Below are 24022 nucleotides of genomic sequence, written 5' to 3' on the forward strand. Positions count from 1 at the left end.
ACGATTACCGGCTCCACTGGTCGACTGAAACGCATTAATCGTGAATTCAATATTGACTCGATAAACCTGCGTGTCCATCGTGCAATTAATTAATCGAACAATCGATTCCGCGTGACAATACGATGATTGCCGCAATGACAATCGCATCCGTTTCCGCGCGTCGCGCCTCACTGTATCGTGCTATGCCGCGCTATTTCGCGCGGTGGCGGCCTTTTCTTCCGACAATGGACGATCGGCAACTAAGTGTATACAGACTTGCCATGTGGTCGCAATACCGCTCTGGGATTGAATCGATATAAGTTGATCCTAGCCACAATGACGTCGTACTCTGCTTATCATCGAACCGCCTGTTTCCCTCCGTGACCCTCCTAATAATCTACGTTTTACTCGATAGAGACGTTTGCCGGCGACAATCCGCCCTTTGTTCATCGATTTAATGAGCAGGACGATATAAATATGTCATATTCGGTTTGAACGAAAGATAGGCGACGAACGAGGAGTCCCGAGGAGTTGACCGATTCGCAGTCAAGTCACTGACTTAATTACGAGGCAGGTGTAGGTCAAAATAAACGAGAATTAAGGTGTAGAGCCGAGTCTTGGCGAGGATTTTTTTGCCGCAAAACGGATTTGAAAGCGAGCTGGAGGTGTCGGGCGTTGGAACGATGCACCATGGCTATTTCCATTTCCATTTCCAGGCGATTCTACTACCCCAGTGGGAAGAGATGGAAGAGGGGCAGCCCGTTTTCTTTTTTATGCGTGCATAAATCACGCGGGGGATGACGGGGTGGCGGGGACTTTACCGTATCCGCTTCTGCCTTACCCCTCGATTCACCCAATGCCACTGCGACTGACAACTAATTTCTCTTCTCGTCCGACTTTTTTTCCGCCCGTGCGGTGGTCTCAGCGATCGCTTTTCACGCGCTTCCTCTACACTTTCCGCTCCTCTCATACGTCTCGTCTCGTCTCTCGTTCATTCGATGCGTGCGCTTTTCCAATCGCCGCGGAAAACGAACGACACGCGGCGATGGCACGGAAGCGCGCTGAACTTTGTAGAGCTAGAACGTTGGATCCTATCGTTGACAGGGATGCTTATTTCGAAACAAAAAGGAGATACATCGAGATAATTGGAGAGTCGATCGTTTGGACCGGCATCCGCGAATCGTATCCACGGAAAAATGATTTCAAGCTTCGAAACTCGGATGCAGCCCTGATGCGGCTCGTTTCAGTATTCCGGTTTATTCTTTCTTTGTTTGCGACCACAAACCATGCATGTACCAGCAGAGACGGAACATGGAAGCGCGTTTTATTTGCACTTTGTCGGCTTTGCCGGGTTCTGCGTAAGCGGATAGAAGAGGAAACCCGCATCGGGCTTTTGCATACGAGAGCGCCGTGTTTCTCTATGTGCATTTCCCCGTTTTTCCCCCTGTTTCTGAGCGTCTGGTGAGGCAAGATGGTGTAGGCGAGCATAAGTCCAGACACGAGAACAATTATCGAATATCCTGGATCGATGCCAAATAACGAGAAGCCGTGGCAATGTGCCGCTCAATTGCATCGCGTTTATCTAAACGATATTCTCATTCCGCCTAATAGAATACAACGAGCAGGCAGACACTCGGCCTCCCATCGAGACTGTTTCTAGATAGTCTTCCAAGACCTCTCGAGCACGTCAAGTCGAAGATCTGGCTTTCATTTCGAGCGTTCTTGTAGAACGTCAATCGAACGAAATACTCGTGTGCCGTGAAATAGTCTTTACGCTCGCTTCGGATGCCTTTCGAGCTACGAAATCGCGTTAACATGTTGTATTATAACATATCATCGAACGCACGACGGCGGGATGTAGAATCGCGGTACACCCACGACGGAAAAAACGTGAGACTCGAGGAGGAACTGTCGGAAAAGTGGAAGGGAGACTTTTGACGCGCGTCACGGTAGTTGCTAAAAAATAAACGCTTGCGAAGAAACGTGTTAATGCTAAAGGGGCGGGTGCAGCGGAGCGATGGTAACGAGGCGAGGTTTCTCTTGCTGTTTGCGGCACTTCTCTATTCCCAACAGGGGTCTAGAGACGAGACGAGAATCGGAGGGTGACCAGAGACATGCAGGCTAGTTGACGGACGGTGGAGAGGAGGGTGGACGTTTCAGCCGCGACTCGACGCAACGTGGGGTGTAGCGTAATCTAATGAAACAAATGGAGGCAGGAGTGAACTATGCGAATGGGCAAAGAAAGGAAGGAGGGGAAAAAGAAGGGAAGGAGGTCTGAAAGGAAAAACGGGAAACCAGGCTAACGCGGGTAAGGGGAACGTGTACGTGTATGCGTCTCGGCAAGAAAAAGAGGAATAGAGTCTCCTTGCAATTCAATTTCTCCGACATTTCCACTCGGGAAGACATTCACTCCCACAGGAAACCTGACTCCTGGCCCTTGCTCCACCGACAGTCTCTCGAGGAACACCCACTCTGAAGTTTGCGAAACTTGCCCACAACCTGGCAGGTTTCCCAACCAAGGTCCGACCGAATATTTTTCTCCTCCCGCTCGACAACATTCCTGGTCCTGCCTGTCCGCGACGAAATAAAAACTCGGGACCTCCGACTTTGTCACATCCATTTTTCCTCCTCTCCCTTCCACTGTACCGCCAGGTTAATTATCTGCCCGGCAGCGTAAACAAGAAGAAAATTCAAATCTCACTGCTGGCTCCGACTATTTCTAGGCGAGTAGGACTCGTTGTTTCGAGCGCGAGTTAGTAATTAGGTTTTCTTGGAAGATGCGCCTTGTGAGTGGCGGCAGAAGGAGCCAGTTTTATTTCGCGAGGCCACGCGATATTCTGCGAGACCCACCGTTGCATTTAAAAACCATATTACCAGAGAACGGAAAAGGAAACAAGAGAAAGACGCGGTGTATTGGCCTCGCCATTACAATTTGTACGGTGAAGAAGCAATTTTACGCTCCAAATATACCGCAGCGCCATGCGGCCGTCACGAGTCTCGGATAATTTGCAATTAACGAAGAAAATTTCGGGTAAGGAAACGCGTTTCGCGACCTTTTCAAACCGCAACTTCCGATCTGGGAAAAGAAGGGTGTGCTCGTTAGTATGCAAATCAGCTCTGGTATGAACGGCCCGCTTACACGAAATGTAAATTTGGTCGAAGCCCGAACGAGTCGTTTGGCTGATATAAGGTGAAAATCTTGTTATGGGAGTTTAAGGTGGAATTAATTTTCATATGATGAAAGAACGATGAGTCCACGATAATACGATACCGTAAAGGCTTTGTCGGAAAGTTGTCGAAAGTAATCTAACGCCTGGGTTCCCGTATAGTTCGTCACTGTACGATTTAAATTTTCTTCATAATCTTACGAATTCGCGAGGAAATGTTCGTCGCACGCAGCGCTATCGACACAGTGCAGCAAATCTCGATGAGTTTGTAATTATGCGGTTTAACGACCAACGACGAAAGCGTGTAACTCGCGATAGCCGCCGTTCGAGTAAAAATCGATTAACATGGGTGAAAGATAAATTTTTGCCGCGTGTCCTCTACGGAACTTCTGGGAAGTTTGCGGTGGTCGATGCGGCGGTTTGAGAAACGCTGCTCCCGCGTTATCGATTGAACGTTAGCCGGTTAACCCGTAGTTGGTTTAAAAATAGGACAGCGTCGACCACCCCCGCGTGGCCAGCTTTACATTACATAAACCAGCCCACGGCCGGTTCTTGCGTTGAGCGGTTGCGCTTGACGCCCGACACCGCTATCCCGAGTCATTCCTCATCTCTTTCCTATCTTCCACGCGTGTAGGACTGCAGAACGATGCGGTCCTCTTCTCCATTCGTGCAACTACCTTTCTACCCGGATATCCGTGCAACTCGATATTCGAGCGGCCGTATCATCGTGTCTGTATGCTGCGTCCCCTTATTTCCGGCCAACAGCGTTCGATCGTTATCGTTTTTATGCGACCGATCCTCGCACGATTTCCGTGTTCTTAGGATCGTTTTCTTCCTGCCGGAGAAGCCCGCTCATGTATGCGAGAACGAAACGAAACGGCGTCGCATAGGGTGCTCACCTGGCCCGAAATCGTTGTCCCAAGCAGTGCAGTGGTGTGTTACCGTACGAGGTTAGGAGGTCTGTATGCATAATGCAGAGCGCACGGAAGCCAGGTTGAACTACTCAACTGTGTCAGGGTTACCCTCCTCTTGGACGCTCGATTCCACGTGCAAATTCCAGGCTACGCCATCCTTCTACCTGTCGTACATTTCTGTCTTCTTCATTCGTCACAGGTTCGGGGCTCAGCGCCTCGTTATTTTCGCTAATTGGTGGCTTCGTCTTTCTTTTTCTGGCATTGTTGTTATTAATGCCACCGTCGACATGAACCGTCTAACGAGATAATTAGCAGAATCTAGTCCAGAAATGACTTTGACGTAACTTGCTCGATATATATGGCGATCAGGGGTAAACTTTTCTCCTTCGTCATGGAGCAATAAGATACCGACACGTCTGAAAAGTCGATTCTCAACAGCTATGGCGGAACGAATATGCGAAAAAACAAAGCAACGTACTCGAAGAAATCAGTACCTACTTGTGGTACATTCCTCTTAATTTATTTTCTAGAAACGCAGCCGACCGAAGAGCCACTTGCTCGTAAACGAAGCTCGCTCGCGCTACGGCTTTCAACGTCGAATTAAACAATCCAGGACGGCGTACACGGCATCCAACGAAACCTTATTATCGCTCTAAAAAGGAACGGAATCGCGCGAGGTCGCATTTCTGGATACACAGCCAGAATGCGAGAGCGCCCTCGACGGGTGCTCGCGTTCATAGCAGTATTCTCGCTTAACATAAATGCCAGAAAAGAATCCGTCGGCTGAACGCAAATACTCGCCAAACGCGTTCACACTGTTCATTCTCAAGTCAAAATAATTTTCTCGCTTCCGAGGCGGACACGGAAATGCCGTGGGTCGTGTTTCGACTCAAATATGTAATGAATAGTTTATCCTTCTAAACTGCGACTTCTTGTCATGAGAAGAAGTTAGCCAAATCGGGCAGATTCTCCTTTCTTTCTTTAAATAAATAAATAATTATATATATATATAATTATTTACGTAATAATATATAAAATACATATCAAGATTTGAACGATTTCGTCGAAGATGACTACGTTTGTGGAGGCGCTAGAATTAATCAATACGCTGACGAAAACGTCGCTATTTAGTTTCGCGTCGTATCAGTAATTTCTTCGACTTCGACGCAAACTAACCGCACAGGATCATTCTCCAACGGAGAACATAGTACCGATAGAATGCATCGGAGTTTGAATTTGGTTCGCGATTAGGAAAGCCGTGTCGAACACAGGCAGTAATGAAATCGAGGAGGAAACTCGACTACAGGGGCGTCGTCGTTTGATTACACCGATTCGACTTGTACCGCATTCGAGATACTTCTCTCGTCGTATTAGTTCAGCCGGAGTGTTGGAGTGAATTGTCCTCTGTGAACACGATATCTCCGCAATAAGTTTTCCGTGGAGGAGCATTGACCAAGTTGGCGGGCGAACCTAACAAGTTTGGAAATTTGAAATTCCTCCGTTTCATTGGATCGTAGAGCACTTCTCGCGAACTAAAACGAGTCCCAGGAACGGTACCAAGATTCATAAACGATACCGGACAGAAAATGGAACTTTTCATGACCACCAGCGTCGATGTTTTCTCCTGAACGAACGAGACAAAGCTAGTTTCGCGAACTTTTCGAATTATAGCCACGCGCTTTTCATTAAACGGAGCTTGGTGCAGACGTTTTAAACCACAAAGATTCCCGATAGGAGAAAGTTATTCTTTGACAAAATTTTCGAGCAGGTCGTCGACTTAGCCACGAAAATGTGTTCAAACGAGTAAAAGAGAAGTGTTCCAAGGTTACCTGCCAATTACTTTGTCTATTTCTTCAGCGAGGAAAAAGCATTTGTGTTTCTAGTGCACATTCTATAAAAGACGAATCATCAAGGTCATAGCAAAGAAGCGTAGACAGCTTTGAAAATGGCGAGAAGTCATTGAGGTTGCGTCATTGACGGTCAAGATCGCTGGAAGATCATCGAGAGTAATTAAGATCGAAATTATATCAATATCACGAAACACTGGATGTATCCTGTTAAAGAAGAGTTTCGCGAGGCAACGACAAAAGCGTTTAGTTATCCTTTCTTCTTGTTTTCTCGCGCAAAAACTATAACGACCACGACCGAGGTTTTCTCAAAGAACTCACGCTTTCACACGCCGTGTTATCGCATTTCCATTTTGAGCGTAAGACGTTCCAACGTTCAAGAAGAAAGTCCCGAACGCCAGAGCGTCGAAACAAAGCGTAGAAGCAAATTGCAAGCCGGTCGAAAGTTGGGAACACAGTGAATTGCGAACGTGCCAGACCGTTCTTTCGCGGTGACGAAGTTGCTTTTGCAAATTGGCCGCTCGATATTAACGAACCGGTCCATCCCCGCGTGAACAATTTACATTTAAATTTGCACCAAGTCCGTTGGCAGGTACGCGAACAAACGTTGAACGGAAGGATTCCGTTTTGGAACTCTCACACGCCTCGTTAACATTTCACTGGTTCGGTTGGCGAGGGATTTAGCTCAATCTCCGGAGAAACCGACAAGCTTCATAAATATCAGAATTCGCGAAATAGACGCAGACATGGTGGGAGGAAATAGTTGTGGTTCGTCTAACAATGAATTATGAAAATCACCGAAATACGCACCGCGTGCAGGTGCAGATGTTCGGCTCACTCTCTCTATTTCGGTTGAAAGAAAAACAATGAGTGCGAAATCTCGAAGATTTTTTCTTAAAACGCAAGCAGTAATTATCGTGATTCATGTTTTAAGAAGAAATTAGTTAGAAGTTAAATCGTTCCTCGGTGACTGCGAAAAGAGGATGATTCCTGAAATTTCTAAAGTAGTTTGTGGGTAGATGGTTCGTGGATTGTTGGGGCAAGAGGAACGTGTTACCAAACTTTGCTTGCTTCGAAAATATACGATGCACTTGTAACGAAATAAGAAGCAGCACAGAGATTAATCTCGCAGATATTCGCGACCGCTGATAGGCGTCTAGAACGATACGAGATGAGAGAAGCCAAACTGGGAAAATAAAAGAAAGACACCTGACCTACATGAGCGGAGCGCGTAGCTGTAATCGCGGAGTGTTCGTGCAAAACGCTACGACTTATTCCGCTCCGTCTCGTAACTACTGACGAAATCGTACCTTCCATCTAGGGAACGTGCTTTTCCTCGCGAACGCTTCTTTCCCGACCTTTTTCTTATGCCTCGTAAATAACAAAAAAAAAAAAAAAAAAAAACAAGCGCCGCTAGAAACCGTCGAAAAAGTAGGTAGTTTGGACCACTCCTCTGTATGCCATTTAGATCCGTAATTTATTCCGGTTACGCGCACTTCTCTTGGCATCTTTTCTGCCCTCTTTCAGTTTTTCGGTTAAATCCAAATCTAGGTCTATCTCTACGTTTATTCGTCGGTCTATCCAATTCACAAAGAAAATGAAATCGTTGCTTGCGACTAGATGCACGAACAGTATGCACATGAGCAGATATACAAGGAACTCGATGGCGTTAAATTTGTTTCGCGTTCGGGACACGGGGCGAAACGAATCGGAACAAGGGAGTTTTTAGCCTGGAAAAGGAACCAATTGTTTTCCTCGTTCGAAATTTTGAGACACGGGAACGCATTCGTTCGTCGTTTGTTCAAGACTATACGTATAGAACGGCGAAGCAAACGCGACAACTTACCACGAAATCGCAATATCGAACGAGTTCCGTGGCTCGAGGGAGAATAATATCGAAATCACTGTGGTTCGAGCTTGCAAGCACGACGACTACGACGCGACGCTGTTCACCGTCGCAAGTAGGCCAGCTCGAAATAGAAACCATCAACTGGGGCAGTCAATGGCCAACGTACGATCGTCACTCAACGTTTGTCACGTTTTTTGTTCTTCGTCTTCGTCTTCCTCTTTTTCTTCTCCTTCGTTTTCTCTCTTCCACCTTCTTTTCTCTGTTCCCTTTTTTTGCGAGAATCGCGCAGTGCTAAACGCGCGGCAGTAGAATAGCCTAGTTCCCTGCCAGACACGAGTAGTCCACCGTTTCAGCGACCGATTTCTGTCTCTCGACTCCTTCCTCGTCGCTCGATTCCGATAAGCATCGATATCGGCTCGATCGAGCAATCAATAGACGAGCGGCAACAGCACGCGACAGTCTTTCAAAACGAGAACGATCGAACGAGGAAGCGTTCGCCGAGTGCCGCTGATTCAGTGGTCCGCCGCGCCGGCCTTTGATCGTGCTTCGAAAATGCAAATGCGTTCTACAACGTGTAATTTGATTACTAGCGACGAAACGGTGCGTAAGTCGTTGCACAGGTAGCAGTTAACACGTTAATACACAATGCCGCTGCTCGTTTTAATACACGCGCTTCACCACGATTCTCTGGCATCATCTGGCTTCGCAGACCACAATTTTCATGAATGGCCACGTAACTAACCGGTTGAAATATTAACCGATTTTATTTTTCTCGTTTCTACGAGAAACACGGAATTGATCGAGACCGATCATTCTTTACCGGTTCTTCACCGATGTATAGATCCATTTAGTCGCATGCCTCCCTTTTTGTGTGTCAGACTTTACTTTACTATAGATCGAGACAAACCGCCGATCCTCGATAACGAAGTTATTCGACGGCCGATCGAAAATAACAGCTGGCTCGCGATCTATCGTTTTAAAAACACGCAATCCTCAAGGAATAATCTAGGATCGACGGGTATCTCGACTTTGCATGGCACGTATCCCACGAATCCCATAAAAGTTTCGTGTCACCAGTGATTTTCCAGCAGCGCCTTCTCTCTATCAACGCACGGTCTGTGCCTTGTAGATTACTTTTTCATCGGCGTACAACGAATTCCTTTGTTTGCCATAGAGACTTGCATGGAAAATGACAGTTGTCGTGCCGTCCTCGGCCGGGCGAACGTAACGAGCATGAAAATTTAAGAGGATCTTCCGGCGCGTTGAATTAGAGGGAAGGAAGAGGCCATGCTCGTTACGTTCAGTCGTTCGCGCGGAGAGAGCTCGCCGACTCGGTGACTCGGCGACCAATCGCGGCCGTAGATCGTTTCCGCTCTTCACACACGCTGCATCCTCTGTCTTTCGTCATTTGTCATTTCATTAGCCGACAGCTGGTGCGAGCAGATTCGAATTTTTCGCCTCTTTTTAATGATAACGTGTCGCTTATGCGTCCCGCGGATTCCATTTTCTACTATGCTTTCCACTGATTTATTCGCCAATCATGTTCGTGGAACTGTCGATGAACCGAAGAACGTCGATACCCAACACGAAATGGCAGGGACGACGAGCTTCGCGAAATCGAAAACGAAGCGTCCAGCATATACCGAAGCGAGTCTCGCACCAGTATGTACGTGTTCATGGCGATCCTTCGTTTATGTTGCGTGTTGGTGTTGGTGCAAGGGGCAGGAGATACCAATATACATATGGTACGAGTCGTATCCGACCCACAGTGGCGAAGGTTACGAAGGTCGAGTCTCGAGAGTTTCGCCGAATTCACCGTATGGCGTGGCGAGCCTCAACTTGACTGACATCCGCGAGAGCGATCAAGGATGGTACGAGTGCAAGGTCGTCTTCCTCAACAGGTCGCCTAACAGTCACAAGAACGGTACCTGGTTCCACCTGGATGTCCACGGTGAGTACTTTTCATTTGAGAACGATCATGATACGCTATCGCTTTTCTTCGTTAACCGATCGTCCCGTCGAAAGCCGGTATATTACACCTACTGTTCGATAACGTGCTTGGATATCGGCGAACTCAGCGTCGCTGTTCGATGTATCGGTTCCGAAGATTCTGCGCGAACGATCAACCTAATCGCGCGATTCCCCATCTGTCAGCTGACGTCGGAGTATCTGGGCGGTCTACTGTATCTTAAAAGCTGGCGTTCACGTTTTACGCTTGACCGTAGTTGATCGGCCAAGAAATTCTACTTAAGAAAAGTTACTGGGTCAAAAAACGCGATTATGCGACGTCACAATATCGATTAAAAAGGACTTAACTGCGATAATGGAAGTTCGTGTCTCGAACGTTCTGTCACGAATGTAATTTAAGTTGAAAATTCCATTCGCGTTGGATCCGAGTTGGCCAAGTTTTGCATCGATTTTACCTCGAAGCAGTCCCATTAATATTATCTCGCGCTTAACAAGATTTTATGATCGCGACGAGTACCGTGTTTTCGTCAGAGAAAGTGTCTAACGAAAGAAAAGTTGTACGAAACCAGGGACGAATCTTATTCCTGGCTCGGTTTCCAACGATCCGCGAATTTTTATATCTCCGAATGACGAACGCTGTCGATCCTGATCTCCCCCTATCGCGAATAAAACGAAAATGCGCACACGCGCGCGAGAGAGAAAGAGTCGCTGATAAGAGAAACGAAACAAGGGGAATAAAAAGGATGGAGAAAAAAGGAAAAGAGAGCATCGTCGTTTCTTGGGAATTCAATTCAATTCTTTCGTCGAGCGACGCGATAAAGTTTTACGCGTTACGTCAGTGTGTCGACGACGACGTCGCGATGGAGTCATCGAACCAGGCGATAGGGACGAAAAAAGAGGAAAAATGCTGGCCAAGAGAAAGGAAAATCTATTGCCGCGTTTTGTTTGCCCATAAACTATGACGAACGGCCGCGAGGAAGGAAAGTATTTAGATGTTTTAGGAAACGATGCGTACTACTCTCTTTCTTTTCTCTGTCTGTATCGTCACACCTCTACGTCTATGTTCTCATCGCTGCTGCGCCGTTTCCTCCAACGAGCTTTTCTCCGCTGTTTCGCCTCTCGGTTTCTGCATATACGTCGAGCCAACGGCCACACTCGACCGCGTCATCGTCGTCGTCAACAACAGCAATGACAACGGCGAGGAAGATGTCGACAATGTCAGCGATTGCGACAACTAAGGATTTGCCAGCGGCATCAAAAAGAGGAGAACCACTCGTCCAGCGAAAGCGCTCAGAATCTCTCTTTGTACTTTTGAAATTGTCTCTGGCCGGTCGTTTACTCACGTCACACTCGTAAACTGTTTCCCCTTTCTTCCTCCCAGCGTTCTCGCTTTCGGCCTTGTTCATATCTTCCATTTCTGTTTTTCTCTTTATGATATTTGCCGTGATATATCTTTCCGAATACGATCAACGTGCATACGATTCTATGGCCAGGTATCGCTGTATTAACGATGCCGAGAACAAACAATGGAACGGAGACGATCGTACCGAAGACGAAAGCACGATCAAGCTTATTAAAACGATCAAGAAGAATGAGAGAGAGAGAGAGAGAGAGAGAGAGCTGTTTGACGCTTCGACTATATTCCAATAAATTTTCCTGTCATCTATCTTGACAAATTTTCTCGGTGACCGATTGCTTGCTCTCTTTCCTCTTTCGTCCTTGTCCAGCTCCGACCGTTTCTGTTCTATCAAATACACGAGGAAGAGCGCGCTTTACGCGGCGAAAATGGACGTTCCTTTGTGCTACGGCGGTCGTCGAAGTTGTTGAAGGGCCGTCGTGATTCCCCCTGGATGGAAACTCATCGAAGATAAAAACGTTGGAAGAGCGGCGCGGAAGCGTTTTCTAAACGTCCGCGCGATTCGAGGGTTTGATTGTTCCCTTAATGCCGTTTCCTTCGAGTAATGCACCATCGCGTGGTAGTTGTCGCGATTTCTTCCCAACAATTCTAACACGTTCGACGACCCCGTCGGTGTTACTCTACTTTAGCGTTTCCATCTTTCGACTCGACGATCGATAAAAACGAATCGCAATCAGCCGGCCCGCTAGTCTGACCATATTCTGGTCCGATCTACTTTCGATACCGCGCACAGTCACGTTCGACCTTTTCCGCTCGCGATCTGCTTACAGTTCCAAGAGTATCACGGGAGGATAAAAACGATTGGTTCGTTTTCGTAGCGCCACCAAAATTTAGCATCACGCCAGAGGAGATGATCTACGTGAACGTGGGCGACGCGATAATATTGAACTGCCAAGCGGAGGGTACGCCGACACCGGAGATTCTCTGGTACAAGGACGCGAACCCAGTCGAGCCGTCGACCACCATCGGAATATTCAACGACGGCACTGAGCTCAGAATCTCGACGATCAAGAACGAGGACATCGGGGATTACACGTGCATCGCACGAAATGGGGAGGGTCAAATCAGTCACACGGCCCGCGTTATAATCGCTGGTGAGTAAAACAACAGATCTAGTACGAGTGTGTGTAGCGGAACACGTGTATATTCCTACGTCAGTGGTTACTTCCTCGTCAGACACTCCGATATCATCAGACACAGCAGTAAAGGTCGACGCCTTCCGTTCGGCGTCGTTTCTACAAGGTGTGACGCGCGATTGCCATAAAAACTCTCGTAAACCGACGCTCGTTTTAGAAATGTGCTAATCTAAACGCGCTACTTTCCGGCAATAATTACGAGTACGCTCTGATCTTGGCAGCGTCGCAAAGTTTGGTCATTCGTCAAACTTCCAAAACACGAAATCCTTCGTTATTCATTAGCAATCCTATCAGGATTTCCTCTTCTTACCATCCGCAGGTACGATCTACAGGCAACGAATTGTCTTGCGGTTTTACGGTGAATTCAGCGAACTTTATAACCTCGGCGTGAGGGGCGGGGAAAAATTTAGTACGTGCCAATAATTAATATACGCCGGATCGGTACGATAATTATCGGAGCGGCTTGTTATTAGAAGTTATCGGGGTATTTTCGGTAGACGGTAATCGATCGAGCACCGATGATGAAATTCCGATAACCGCGTCGTCAGAAAATGCCTCGATGCAATCAGTTCGGTTTTTGTCGCTGGATTCGCGCGAAGGAGGCGCGCGATCGATGTCTGTTGATCGATGGAAAGATCCATCCGTGCCGCTCGGACTCATAAGACCAAGTTCCTGTGGATATCGGTCGCGTTTTTTTTTTTCTTTTTCGCGATTTTATGGAAGTTCTTAAAGTCTCGTTCGGGCGAATCGTCCTCGATGGGATCGGTTGGCCGTTCTGGGTAACGACGTAACTTTTACGTCGTTTTTAATTCCCGAATCTGCTCGGAATGCTCGTAAAATTGACCGGACGAGCCGTTTCATCTTTCTACGCTCCCTTCGGCACGGATATTTTAATTAACTGGAATTCTAGGTATCGCCTAAGTATTATTGCAACGAGGAGGAAAGAAACGCACTGCTCTTATCTCTCGCCGAGTTTGAAAGGCGCTTTCGATGGAACCCACGGGAAGGATAATAACGATTGGTCGGTGCGGACATTCCACAGCCAGCAGCATTGGAAATATCTGACAGACCGGTGCATCCATTACGTTTCCAGGCAGATCGTAAACCGATGCGTCGATGCGATATCGATCGCTGAGTGCGCGCGATAAAATTCGCGTTAGAAGGTCGGTTCCGGACGGTGCGGTTGTGGTAGTCAAAGCCAATTAGGATGTTCTTCGCGGCGGGCCGAGTTAAAAGGCGATTTGTCTCGAGCACTCCGCGTACCGTCTCTTTTTCTACCCTCAGTCCCTGGCCTCGTTTGCCATCGGTGCCGCAGATTTGTAAGCTTCGTTACGAGGCCGCGGGAACATTCGTCTTCATCATCGCGCTGACGTCTTTCCCCTCCGTGGTTTTCCTCCAGTTAACGACCGGCCGATTTAATACATTGACCGACGCATCGATTTTCATGATCGACGCGCCATGTCGGTACTATTCTTCTCCGCTCTATTTTAGCGGAAGGTAATCGGTTTGCCATACCGAATTCGCGTCATCATTTCGACGAATGCCAATTTCTATGGATTCGACGAAATGTTTCGATAGTTTCTCTTAATCCGACATGGACATGTAAAAAATCCGTGTCAGTCGTGAACGCAGATTCGGAGGACTCGGCAAAAGCCCACTAAAAGTTTCACGTTAATAAATCTCGCTGGAATCTGGGCGCGCGGTCACGAACGAGCGGCCGTGAGCCGTGAGTGCAAAGTAGACGACTCTCATCTTCCTCGTATAAAACACCGCCAATAGACTGCGCCATTAATGCAGAGGATCCTCGAGCTGCCGAGCTCAACTCAACTTGCTCCGCCCGGTGCCGCGGTAGCGTGAAACTTTTGAATCTGCTCTTTGAATATTTACCGAGCTTCCTACTCCGAAATTCATCTCTATCGCGGAGACGTTTCTTCTCGGTCGTGGGTCGTGTCCCTCGGACTAGCGACTCTTTTCCCCCTTGGAATTGTCGAAAACACGAACGCTGTCGCGACATCTGCCTTTTGTAATCTCGGCTCGTAATAAAAGCGAAGATTGGGAGGCTTTGTTCGTCTTAAACCGACGTATCGATTGCTTTCAAGTTTCCGGACGAGCGTCGGCGACGCGCTCTATTCTCAGATTCATTGCTCTCACGGGCGAAAAGTTTTAAATCCGACTTGTGAATATTTATCGAGTGGCTGCTTTTAAATTCATCGCGTTGTCATCCGCAAGGCGCACGCGTCTGAACTCCGTCGTTGAATTTCATCGTCCCGATTGTAAGGATCCTCCGTCGCTTTGTCCGCCAAGTTAACTTGGCGAGTTTTCAACGTAGCGGAATCCGCGGCATGCTCCGCTACCGTTTTACGCTCGCGGTTGTGGTTTCCTACGAACCCCGCGTCGATTCGACCGTGCGCCGTTTCATTGTTTCGGGGCACAACGGTCGAAGAACCCCGCGATGAGCGGATTCCGATCGAATAACGATTAATTTTCGTCGATGAACTTGGCGAGTTTCGCCGGTGCAGAAACGGAAACAGCAGAAATCTATTCGGGAAATCGTGGCGCGCGACTCCTTCCTCGAGTCGAGAAAATGGTTGTTCCCACGAACGAATGGCAGCCAGAATGGCAGCCAGCTTAATTCCCGCCCAGTGAAGATAGATCAGATTCCAGAAAGTACCAGTGAATACCGAGAAAAGTTGGAAGGACTTTTGTCACGCAGGATCGATTTCTTCCCATTATGCGTGGAGATATTCAGCCGCGCGACCGAGAATGCGTTCCTCTGTCTCGAAAGTCTCGCAAGTTTTAAAATTCCACGTGCATGCTCATAGGACACGATCTTTTGGATATCAACGAGAATATAATGCGTTCTGTTAAGTCTTTTTGCCGAGACACAGAGCGAAAAGTCGTCCAAAGAAAAGACAGTCAGTTTTGAAGCGGCGAGGCGTATTGGCTAAAACGCGGGTCCGTTTTCTTTCTGTTTTTCTTTTTGTCCACGTAACTTCCGTTCGAAACTCGTCACCGATTCGGCCTCGTCCGCTCTAAATACGCAAGAGAATTCCACGGAACGAAAACTTTGTTGATCGTTTCACCGGTCGGAACGAGTCTCTCGTTCGAATCGATCCGCAGTTTCGGGGCGTAGTTCTTCCTCTGGCGCGAAACGACGTTTCTAAAATAACAATCCAGTCCATTATAGAGCCTTCTATTCATCGGGCTCACTAAATGGAGAATATCTATCGCTCTTTCCATTTGTTTACTTATCGACGTCGTCTAGTGGACTGGTTTTCGCGCGGACTCGATCGACACGAACAACCGAACGATGAAATCTCGTTTCGTGATACGCTTCCGCGCCAGGCCAAGTTAAAAGCTCCTGCGACAGGCTCGTCGTTTCGGTCAGGATATTGGTTGGCCGCCGCATTTCCGGCATCAGCCAGACAGACTGACATTGACAAGCTGCTAGCGTGCCAGAAATCGGTATCGTCCCTGACGAGCGCTATCCCTCCGCTGGCTTTTTTGCGATCGCGTCGACTTCGCGTCGTTTCACATCGATTTGCGTCGATTTCGAATTCATTCTAACGTTATTCTTTGCGATTTGCAGGCGGAGCGGTGATCACCGTGCCACCAACGAACCAGACCAAGCTGGAGGGCGAAAAAGTTCAGTTTTCTTGCGAGGCGAAAGCTCTGCCCGGCAACGTGACTGTACGTTGGTTCCGCGAGGGAGCTCCGGTAACGGAACTCTCGGCGTTGGACACCAGAGTATCGATCAAACCGGACGGCAGTCTCGTGATCAATCCCGTTAGCGCCGACGACTCTGGCCAGTATCTGTGCGAGGTGACAAACGGCATCGGCGACCCGCAAAGCGCCAGCGCTTACCTTAACGTAGAATGTGAGTCATCGGCGATGTTTCGCGAGCGATAATTGTTACCGAAAGACTTTTACAGTTAAATACACGGCGTTTCAGATCCAGCGAAAGTCACGTTCACCCCCACGGTGCAATACCTGCCGTTTCGACTGGCTGGTGTGGTCCAATGTTACATAAAAGCGAATCCTACCCTTCAGTACGTCACGTGGACAAAGGACAAACGATTGCTCGAGCCCTATCAAACGAAGGATATCGTCGTGATGAACAATGGCTCCCTGCTCTTTACACGGGTCAATGAGAATCATCAAGGTCGATACACCTGTACGCCTTACAATGCGCAGGGCACACAGGGAAGTTCTGGACCGATGGAAGTTCTCGTGCGAAATCCACCCGTCTTCACTCTTGAACCAGAACCCATCTATCAGAAGAAAGTCGGCGAAACGGTGGAGATGCACTGCGACGCTCAGGAAGCCGAGGGCACGCAGAAGCCCACGATACAGTGGCACCGGGTATGCATCGCCGAAAAAGAGTACTCGACGTATTATAGAATAAAGTCGCGCAAGATCCATTCGCTCGATTGGAAACATAATCGGCGAATATTAACCGGATACTGGGAATCCTTGTATATCCTAGACTTTTCGGCGGCGTTTCGGTTTGTCATTGGTTTAGTATCCCGGTCGCGCGGCAGAATAAAAGTCTGATCGGTTAACGGGTTGTCGAGATTCCGATAGAACGTTTCAATTTCGCGGCGTGTCCAACTCGTTGGTCGTATAATGCTCGGCTCGAGTTGCATCGTGATTTTCATTGTGCAGAGGGATGGCGCGTCCATTCAACGCAACCGGGCCAAAATCGTCGGTGGCAATTTAACAATCGAGAGCCTTCGACGCGCGGACTTTGGCTTCTACCAATGCGTCGCGTCGAACGAGGTGGCAACCATATCGGCCTCCACGCAGTTGATCGTCGAAGGCACGCAACCCCACGCACCGTACAACGTATCCGGGACTGCGACCGAGTTCGCGGTCTCGTTGACTTGGCTGCCGGGATACTCTGGAGGACCTGATTACAAACAGGATTATACTATCTGGTGAGTTTGATACTCCGGCTGTTTACTCGAATTCTCGTGTCGAACGGGAGCTGTTGATGGCGTTTCAAGTAGTTTCTAAGTACAAACGGTTTTGGAATAGTACTTTCGAGTATGTTCACCTGGAACGTAATGTGACCATGGTACGTGGCGCCTGCAATATCGGTTAGAATGGCATTCCGAGAGCAAACTCGTAAATGAGTACGTTGTTTCGAGTGTCGAACTAAGTATGTACGTTTTGGAATGAGTTTATAGGAAACTTTGGTTTCTGTTTAACGCAGGTACAGAGAATCTGGTACGTCGGAATGGAAAACGATTCCAGTAACTCCGTCTGGAAGCACGACGGTAACGATCAACAGCCTAACACCAGGTACGCTGTACGAATTCCAAGTGATCGGGAAGAACGCTCTGGGCGATGGGATGCTGAGCAAACTCATTACCATCAGGACACTTGGTAACGATCTTTGAACTTTTGGTATAATCGGATCGGTGATACAAGGTGCCGTATGATCTCTCGCGATAATCGTTCGTTACAATCCGGAACTCTCTGTTTCGCGACAATCGACTGTCGAACGAATATCGCTATCGCTGCAATTAACGGTCTTTGTCCATGTTAACATGACTAACAAATCGCATCCTATGCAATTCTTCTTTTCCTTCTTTTTTCAATCGCTTCACTCTCGAAGACGTGGCACTGACACACTCAGCGACTCCATCATCGAGCGCCGGTCATGCTCCACCCACGGACGAAAGCGGTAAGATCGTCGTTTCAATCGTACCTATTCGTACAACTAGTAATCGATGTCGGAAAAGTCGTTTCCGTGAGTAGAGGCAGCCGGCAAGCACCGAAACAACTCGACGCTACCGCAAAAGCTGTAGCCCCGAAATCAAAGGAACGATTTTGTATTTGAACGCGATCGACCATAAAACCGTCCGATTCTGGGCTTTCTCCCGCTCCTTCTCGCTCACTCGCTCGCTCGCTCTTTCTCTCTGAAAACGGACGAGCTTCGAAACGAGCTAACAAAGAATCTCGGTTGAACGATTTCGTAAAGATGGCTTGCGCGGAAGAAAGCTTCCCTCTCTTCTCCGTGACCGATGTTTATGAAGCTTCGCTGCTGGAAATAGCGATTCTGCGCGAGAATTTCAAAGTTAACGCTAAAACTCACCTCACCTAAAAGAAGAAGCAAAGAGGAAGGGAACGAAGACTTCCGTCGCGACTTATCGTATCGGAAAACCCATCGAGCCGTTCATTCTGTTACCTCTTTTATTTCCTTCCCTCGAATCTGCCGGGTCATTGCCTCCCATTTGTACATATTGTACCTTGATTTTTCCTGCACGAGCTTGTACAGATTTTTATCCGGTTCTCGTTGCAAAGACAAGGACGACGCCGCCGATCTCCAACTTGCTTCGTTTCGTGCGTTCGCTTCTACCATACACACATACATACGCATCCACACTCGTAAACTTCTATATCTAGTAAATTTTTGTTTCATACATCCGTATGCAATTCGTAATCCCGTGAGATCGTAAAACCGTGACCCGATTCGTCCATTTTTCCGGCATTTCCATATTAATAACGTGTCGAGATCAGAAATTTCCGCTAATAACTCGGGAACGAGCCACGAACAACCGTCCGAATTTTTTCTCGTACAGTGGTGCCACGAGAACCCCAGGTACGTCCAACGTCCCTTTCCCTTTCCCTTTCCCTTTCTCTGTCCCTGTCCCTTTCCCTTTCTCTTTTCCTTTCTCTTTCCCTTTCCCTTCACCCGCATCTTTCTTTCGCCGCGCTTCAATTTTTGCCTCTTTCCATTCCCCATTCGTCGCTGTCTACGCATCAACGGTCTCGAAACTCGTTAGCCCGCCTCGAGTAACACGATTACAGCCAGCTTAACGAGAATTCCGGTGGATCGGATTCGCGAGGATCTCCTCTGCACCGATCCTGCTCTCTGCGACCTATTATTAAGGCACGACCAGTCACCCCGGACCACCGGATCCACTTGTCTTTCGACTCCCATCTGATTTCTCACGATTGCCGTTTTCTTTGCTCTCGTTTCAGACATCTTAGATCATAATACTCTCATATTACCGACCGATTCTACCGGCAACCCAGTGTTCCCGCCAATCATGCGCCCGAAAGGTATCAATTTCTTTTCTTTAATTTATTTACTCTACCGTGTGTATTCGTACAATTTTCTTCGTGTTGTAATCGGTTTATAAACACTTTCAGTCGCACTCAATATGAAATTTATTTTAGCCTTTTCCCAGTTGTGTTTTCTATCGACTATCTCTCCTCGTCTATCCTTGCCCCGTATCCAAACGTCTAAATACCGTAACGTGATCAGAAGGGGACAATAAACACGAGAAGAAGGGAAAGCGAAGCCTTTGCATCAAAATCAATTGTCATTCACGATGCTGTACGGGACTGGCGTAAATTTTGTCGACAGCGCGCGAGCAACATAAAAAGTCAATAAAGACCGAAAGCGTCGAGGAAACGCGTAATCTCGTTAACAGAGGACACGCGGTCGACCACCAAGTTGGTTCTCGTTTCGATTGTTCTGCCTGTTTGTTAGCTTTTTGTTGGGTCGTTTTCGTCGTCCGGCCTGATTTTGTCTCGCGGCCGGAATTACGTTTGTTTTCGGAGCGAAGCACGGACCTGTTTCGACCCACTGAATTTTTTCGTCTTTCAGTCGACGGAGACTCGATTCTCGTCGTTGTTTCGCGTGCTCCGCTCGCCATCCGACAAACGAACTTTTTCCCCCAAATTATTCGTCGAGATAATGTACTCGAATTCAATAGAAACGGACGTACGAAAGGAAAGGGAAAGGAGGGGTGAAGGGTTGGCGGCTGATATCGAGAAGCGGAGAGTTTGGTTTCGAGTGGAACTCGGTCGCATCGAGCGTGCACGGTGCGACGATCGAAACGAGTACGGTCGAACAAAAACGCAAGGGTCGCCTTTGCGGGGAGAAATTTCCATTCGACTGGCGCGAATTAATTGCAGCCATTCGTGGCCGTTACATTGGTAAAAAGCTTTTCGCGAATACAATAACCGCGTTCCAGTTATTCACGGTATTCCCGGACGCCACAGCGCGGCGCCTCCATCGAGAACCCATTTATATTTTTGTGCCTGCACGATTAAAGGGGGTAGGTGCGGGCACGCGTCCTCGTGTGCGTCTGTTTTCCGTTTGCACATTTCCTAGTGCACACGTTGCCGGCTGTGTGGTCGACAATTTATTCGGCGCAGCGTGCACGGCCGCGGAAATGAAGTTAACAAATAGGTACATTGTAAATACCGCAGAAACGATCGCAGAAATATCGGCCGCTTCAATCACGTATATTTTTCCATCGTGAAAATTTATCATATTGTGCCGTGATACTGTTTAACGGATGCAAATAATTACGAATATTGCCAGGGAATTTCATCGGCAACGCAGAACTACGTACGCGCGCGCGTTTTTTTTTTTTTTTTTTATTAATCTCTCCTTTTATCAAGTTTACTTGTCTTTTGCTTGTCTTTTTTTTTAATTTCTCTCGACTAAACATCGAGATGACGGCAAATAAATCTTGACAAACGGTAACGTTAATGCATTACGATATTGCGGGATAGATGATGTTGATGTAACGTCTCGATGGAATCGGAGACGCGTGAGCTCATCTTCTTTCGTCACTACTTACATATGTATATAATGTTACGACCTAATTACTTCCGGCGTTCATTCGTTAGCCTTATTAGCGGTTGTAATCCCAATTTCGTCACTGTTTCCCCCGTAACCATAGAGTTACGCGCAGGAATGCGAATAAACGCCCGATGGAAATCCTTGAGAAGGGAATTACACATACGGTATGGTCGTCGAGTATAACACCGGACATATCCCGCTTTATTCTTTATGTAAAATGTTTCTCTGTCTGTCGTTTCTACTAATACGGTATAAATCGTCAGGACCAAAGCCAGGTCCTCCCAAAAATCTCACGGTGACGGAGGTCAGTAACGGTTTCCTGATATCCTGGGAAGCCCCTGTGGAACGTAATCATCTCATTCAATACTACACCATCAAATATAAGACGGACGGACCCTGGAAAACGCTCAACAAGGGACAGATCCGACCCGAAGAAACCAGCTATTTGGGTACGTTCTTCTTTCATTTTGTCACAAATAAACAACAACGATGGTTAAACGAAGTCTTTTTTATGTTTTCTTGTATCACAACGATTCTGACTGCGAGTACAGTGAAGAATTTGGTCGGTGGTAGAACCTATTATTTCCAAGTGTTCGCCAACTCGGCGACCAATTACGGCGCCAGCGAGCAGGTGAAATTCCCGGTGCCGGCTCGAGTGAAGCACAAGGCGATCACCGCGGGCGTCGTTGGCGGTATACTCTTCTTCATCGTTGCGATCATCCTCAGCATATGCGCGGTGAAGATTTGCAATAAACGGAAAAGACGAAAACAGGAGAAAGGTAGGGCTGGGTCGTGGAGAGCGAGTTAATCGATCATTTGACTTATTCCTTCGAGTCTTACCCGCACCTGGGCTCGAGGTCGTTTCGTCTCCTTTCTAGCAATTTATTCTTTGGCATTCGCTTGGGATTCGTGGTTTTCCCTTTAACTCGAAAAGGAGACGAGAACGGCCTGGTAACGCAGGAGCTGGGCAAGCACCTGTGAACCCTGAACACTTACTCATTTAACATAATCTTGTAACATTGTAGAACTGCTTTCAGCGTATAGTATGGTGGCCTGCCGGGTTACCGACGCCAGGAACGGCGCAGGGCAAGGGCCCCAGGGAACAGTGCCTTTGAAAAAGTGAGTGTCTGTCTCCGAAAGTTCTGTCTTCCCCACAGGTTCCGACTTTATCTAAGTTTTCGATCCCCCGATTGGGAATCTATCGAAGATTAATTACAAATCGAGGACGTAGACTGAAGAGATCGTATCTGCACTCGAGTTTACGGTTCGTTCCAGCATCGTTCTGTGATCAACGAAACGCTTGGACAATTGTGAAAACGAAAGATACGTCCTGCCCGAACAAAGGGAGGACCGTGAAGCCGGTGCAGCTACGACCTTGAAGAGATATATACATCCATCACTTAGGTTTAGCCAGAGCTAGCAATTAAGTCCACTCCACCCCTTCTTACGAGCATTAGGCGACCGAAGCACCGCAAGCATTTAAGAAACCTCTCACGAGTAATTAATAGCAAACAAAATATTCGAGCTATATACCCGATATTATGCATATACATTTTTATTATCACGGATAAACATATATGTGTGTATATATGTATATATATTTACATGTATATATATACATATATACACACACAAACATATATATATATATCATATATATATATACATGATAGACGTGTCGTTCGCACGACTATCTTGCTTGCGTTTAAAATTCAAACGATAGAGTTTCGATGACCATCTTTTATGATACACGGGTGACGTGTGGAAGGCAAGTAAGCATTATTGCACGAACGAGACTCTCTTTAATAACATATCTCTGAGTAACTTGTAAGTCGGGAGAGAGACGTAGGAGAGAATCTTCTCGTTCTCTCCTTTCACCGTCTCGATCCACTTTTACGAAAACGGCAGTCACATCCATTTGTCGTTGCAAAATAAAGAAATAATGAGACAAACAAACGTAAAATACACGAGAATATAATACAAGGGAAAGTAAAGACGAGGATAGAATAAATGGAAACCCTCTTTTGATCTTGCGCAATATATAATAGAACGCGAGCCGCGTACTTATTGTTAGATGCATCGCATGGCGATGAAAAACCGGCAGACTAAACCGCAGCAGCAGAGGTATTTTGGACGAGGTTGGAGAAACGATCAACGCACCTACATATGTATATTGGCGTCCGCCTTTGCGTGTGCATTGCGGTCTTTGGGCACGAGCGAACAATCGAGCGATACTTTTGCATTCGACCTGGTCCCTGGATCCGAATAATTTCGGTCTCGGTTTTCCACCGAAATAACTCGATTTCGTCAAGTTACATATTCGACTCGTGTCGGGTTATATGGATATGGTCCAAATTGTTCCCTCCTTATTTTATAATTCCATCCTCGAATAGGGGAGAAAGTTAGGGCACGGCACGCGACCGAAACGCGAGACACGAGAATAAAAATCCTATCCGAATTTTCCCTTTTCTAACCGCGATCGATACGTACCTCGGTCAATCCAACTATTCGCCACCCGAAAAACTGGCCAATTTTTTTTTCTTCTTCCTCGATCTGGTACCTCGGAACATGTGCCGATAAAAGAAAAAGAAAAGGAAAGAGAGGAGTCGATCCGGGATCGGATCGGACGCTGTTCGCTCGAGCCTCGCGCTCACCTTCCGTCGCGTCAGCGTGCAGCTTCTGTTGCCACTAGACAAGCACAAAAGCAAAACAGAGAGCGGGTTGTTCAATGAACGACACCAGAGAGAATAGTTCTCGAGAGAGAAAATGATCGCACGGAAACGTACGATCGCGAAAGAGCACGTTCGCCGACGTCATCGCATTTCCCGACGAACCGTACGTACGTATGAAAATCGGCCTCGATAACCAATGATAAGGTGTTCAGCTTTGAAATCACGCCAAGCGGACTGCACGTGTAGTAACGGGTACTCAGCCGACTATTATGATTTCCATCGTGGCATCCAAAAGTCCACAATACGACTGCAGTGATGCCTATTCTGGATCGTATGTCGCCTTTGTTTCCCGCGACGAGCCATTTCGTTTGTCGTTCGACGTTCGTTTTCTTTTTTCTTTTTTTTCTTTCCCCACGATCCACCACCAAACCCAACCCCAACTCCCAACTCCCCCCTCTATTTTTC

The 24022-nt window shown here is 47.5% G+C and overlaps 1 protein-coding gene across 22 annotated transcripts in view; it reads left to right on the forward strand.

The window, feature by feature from the left end:
- Positions 1–24022, forward strand: part of LOC139989767 (protein turtle) — a 156689-nt gene that overhangs the window by 121052 nt on the left and 11615 nt on the right. For 10 of the 22 annotated variants that reach the window (XR_011800404.1, XR_011800405.1, XM_072008335.1 and 7 more), the window contains 11 exons: positions 9476–9707; positions 11912–12235; positions 15867–16154; positions 16230–16639; positions 16943–17214; positions 17493–17665; positions 17898–17966; positions 19268–19348; positions 21149–21334; positions 21437–21664; positions 21911–22004. Coding sequence is in view for 20 of the 22 variants with exons in the window: in XM_072008335.1 (XP_071864436.1) it covers positions 9476–9707; positions 11912–12235; positions 15867–16154; positions 16230–16639; positions 16943–17214; positions 17493–17665; positions 17898–17966; positions 19268–19348; positions 21149–21334; positions 21437–21664; positions 21911–22004 (2357 nt within the window). In the remaining 2 variants the exon portion in view is untranslated. The remainder of the gene's footprint in view (positions 1–9475; positions 9708–11911; positions 12236–15866; positions 16155–16229; positions 16640–16942; positions 17215–17492; positions 17666–17897; positions 17967–19267; positions 19349–21148; positions 21335–21436; positions 21665–21910; positions 22005–24022) is intronic. The other 12 variants (XM_072008338.1, XM_072008342.1, XM_072008344.1 and 9 more) reach the window with 10 other exon arrangements.

This window comes from Bombus fervidus, chromosome 8 (assembly GCF_041682495.2).
Source record: "Bombus fervidus isolate BK054 chromosome 8, iyBomFerv1, whole genome shotgun sequence".
Classification (NCBI taxonomy): domain Eukaryota; kingdom Metazoa; phylum Arthropoda; class Insecta; order Hymenoptera; family Apidae; genus Bombus; species Bombus fervidus.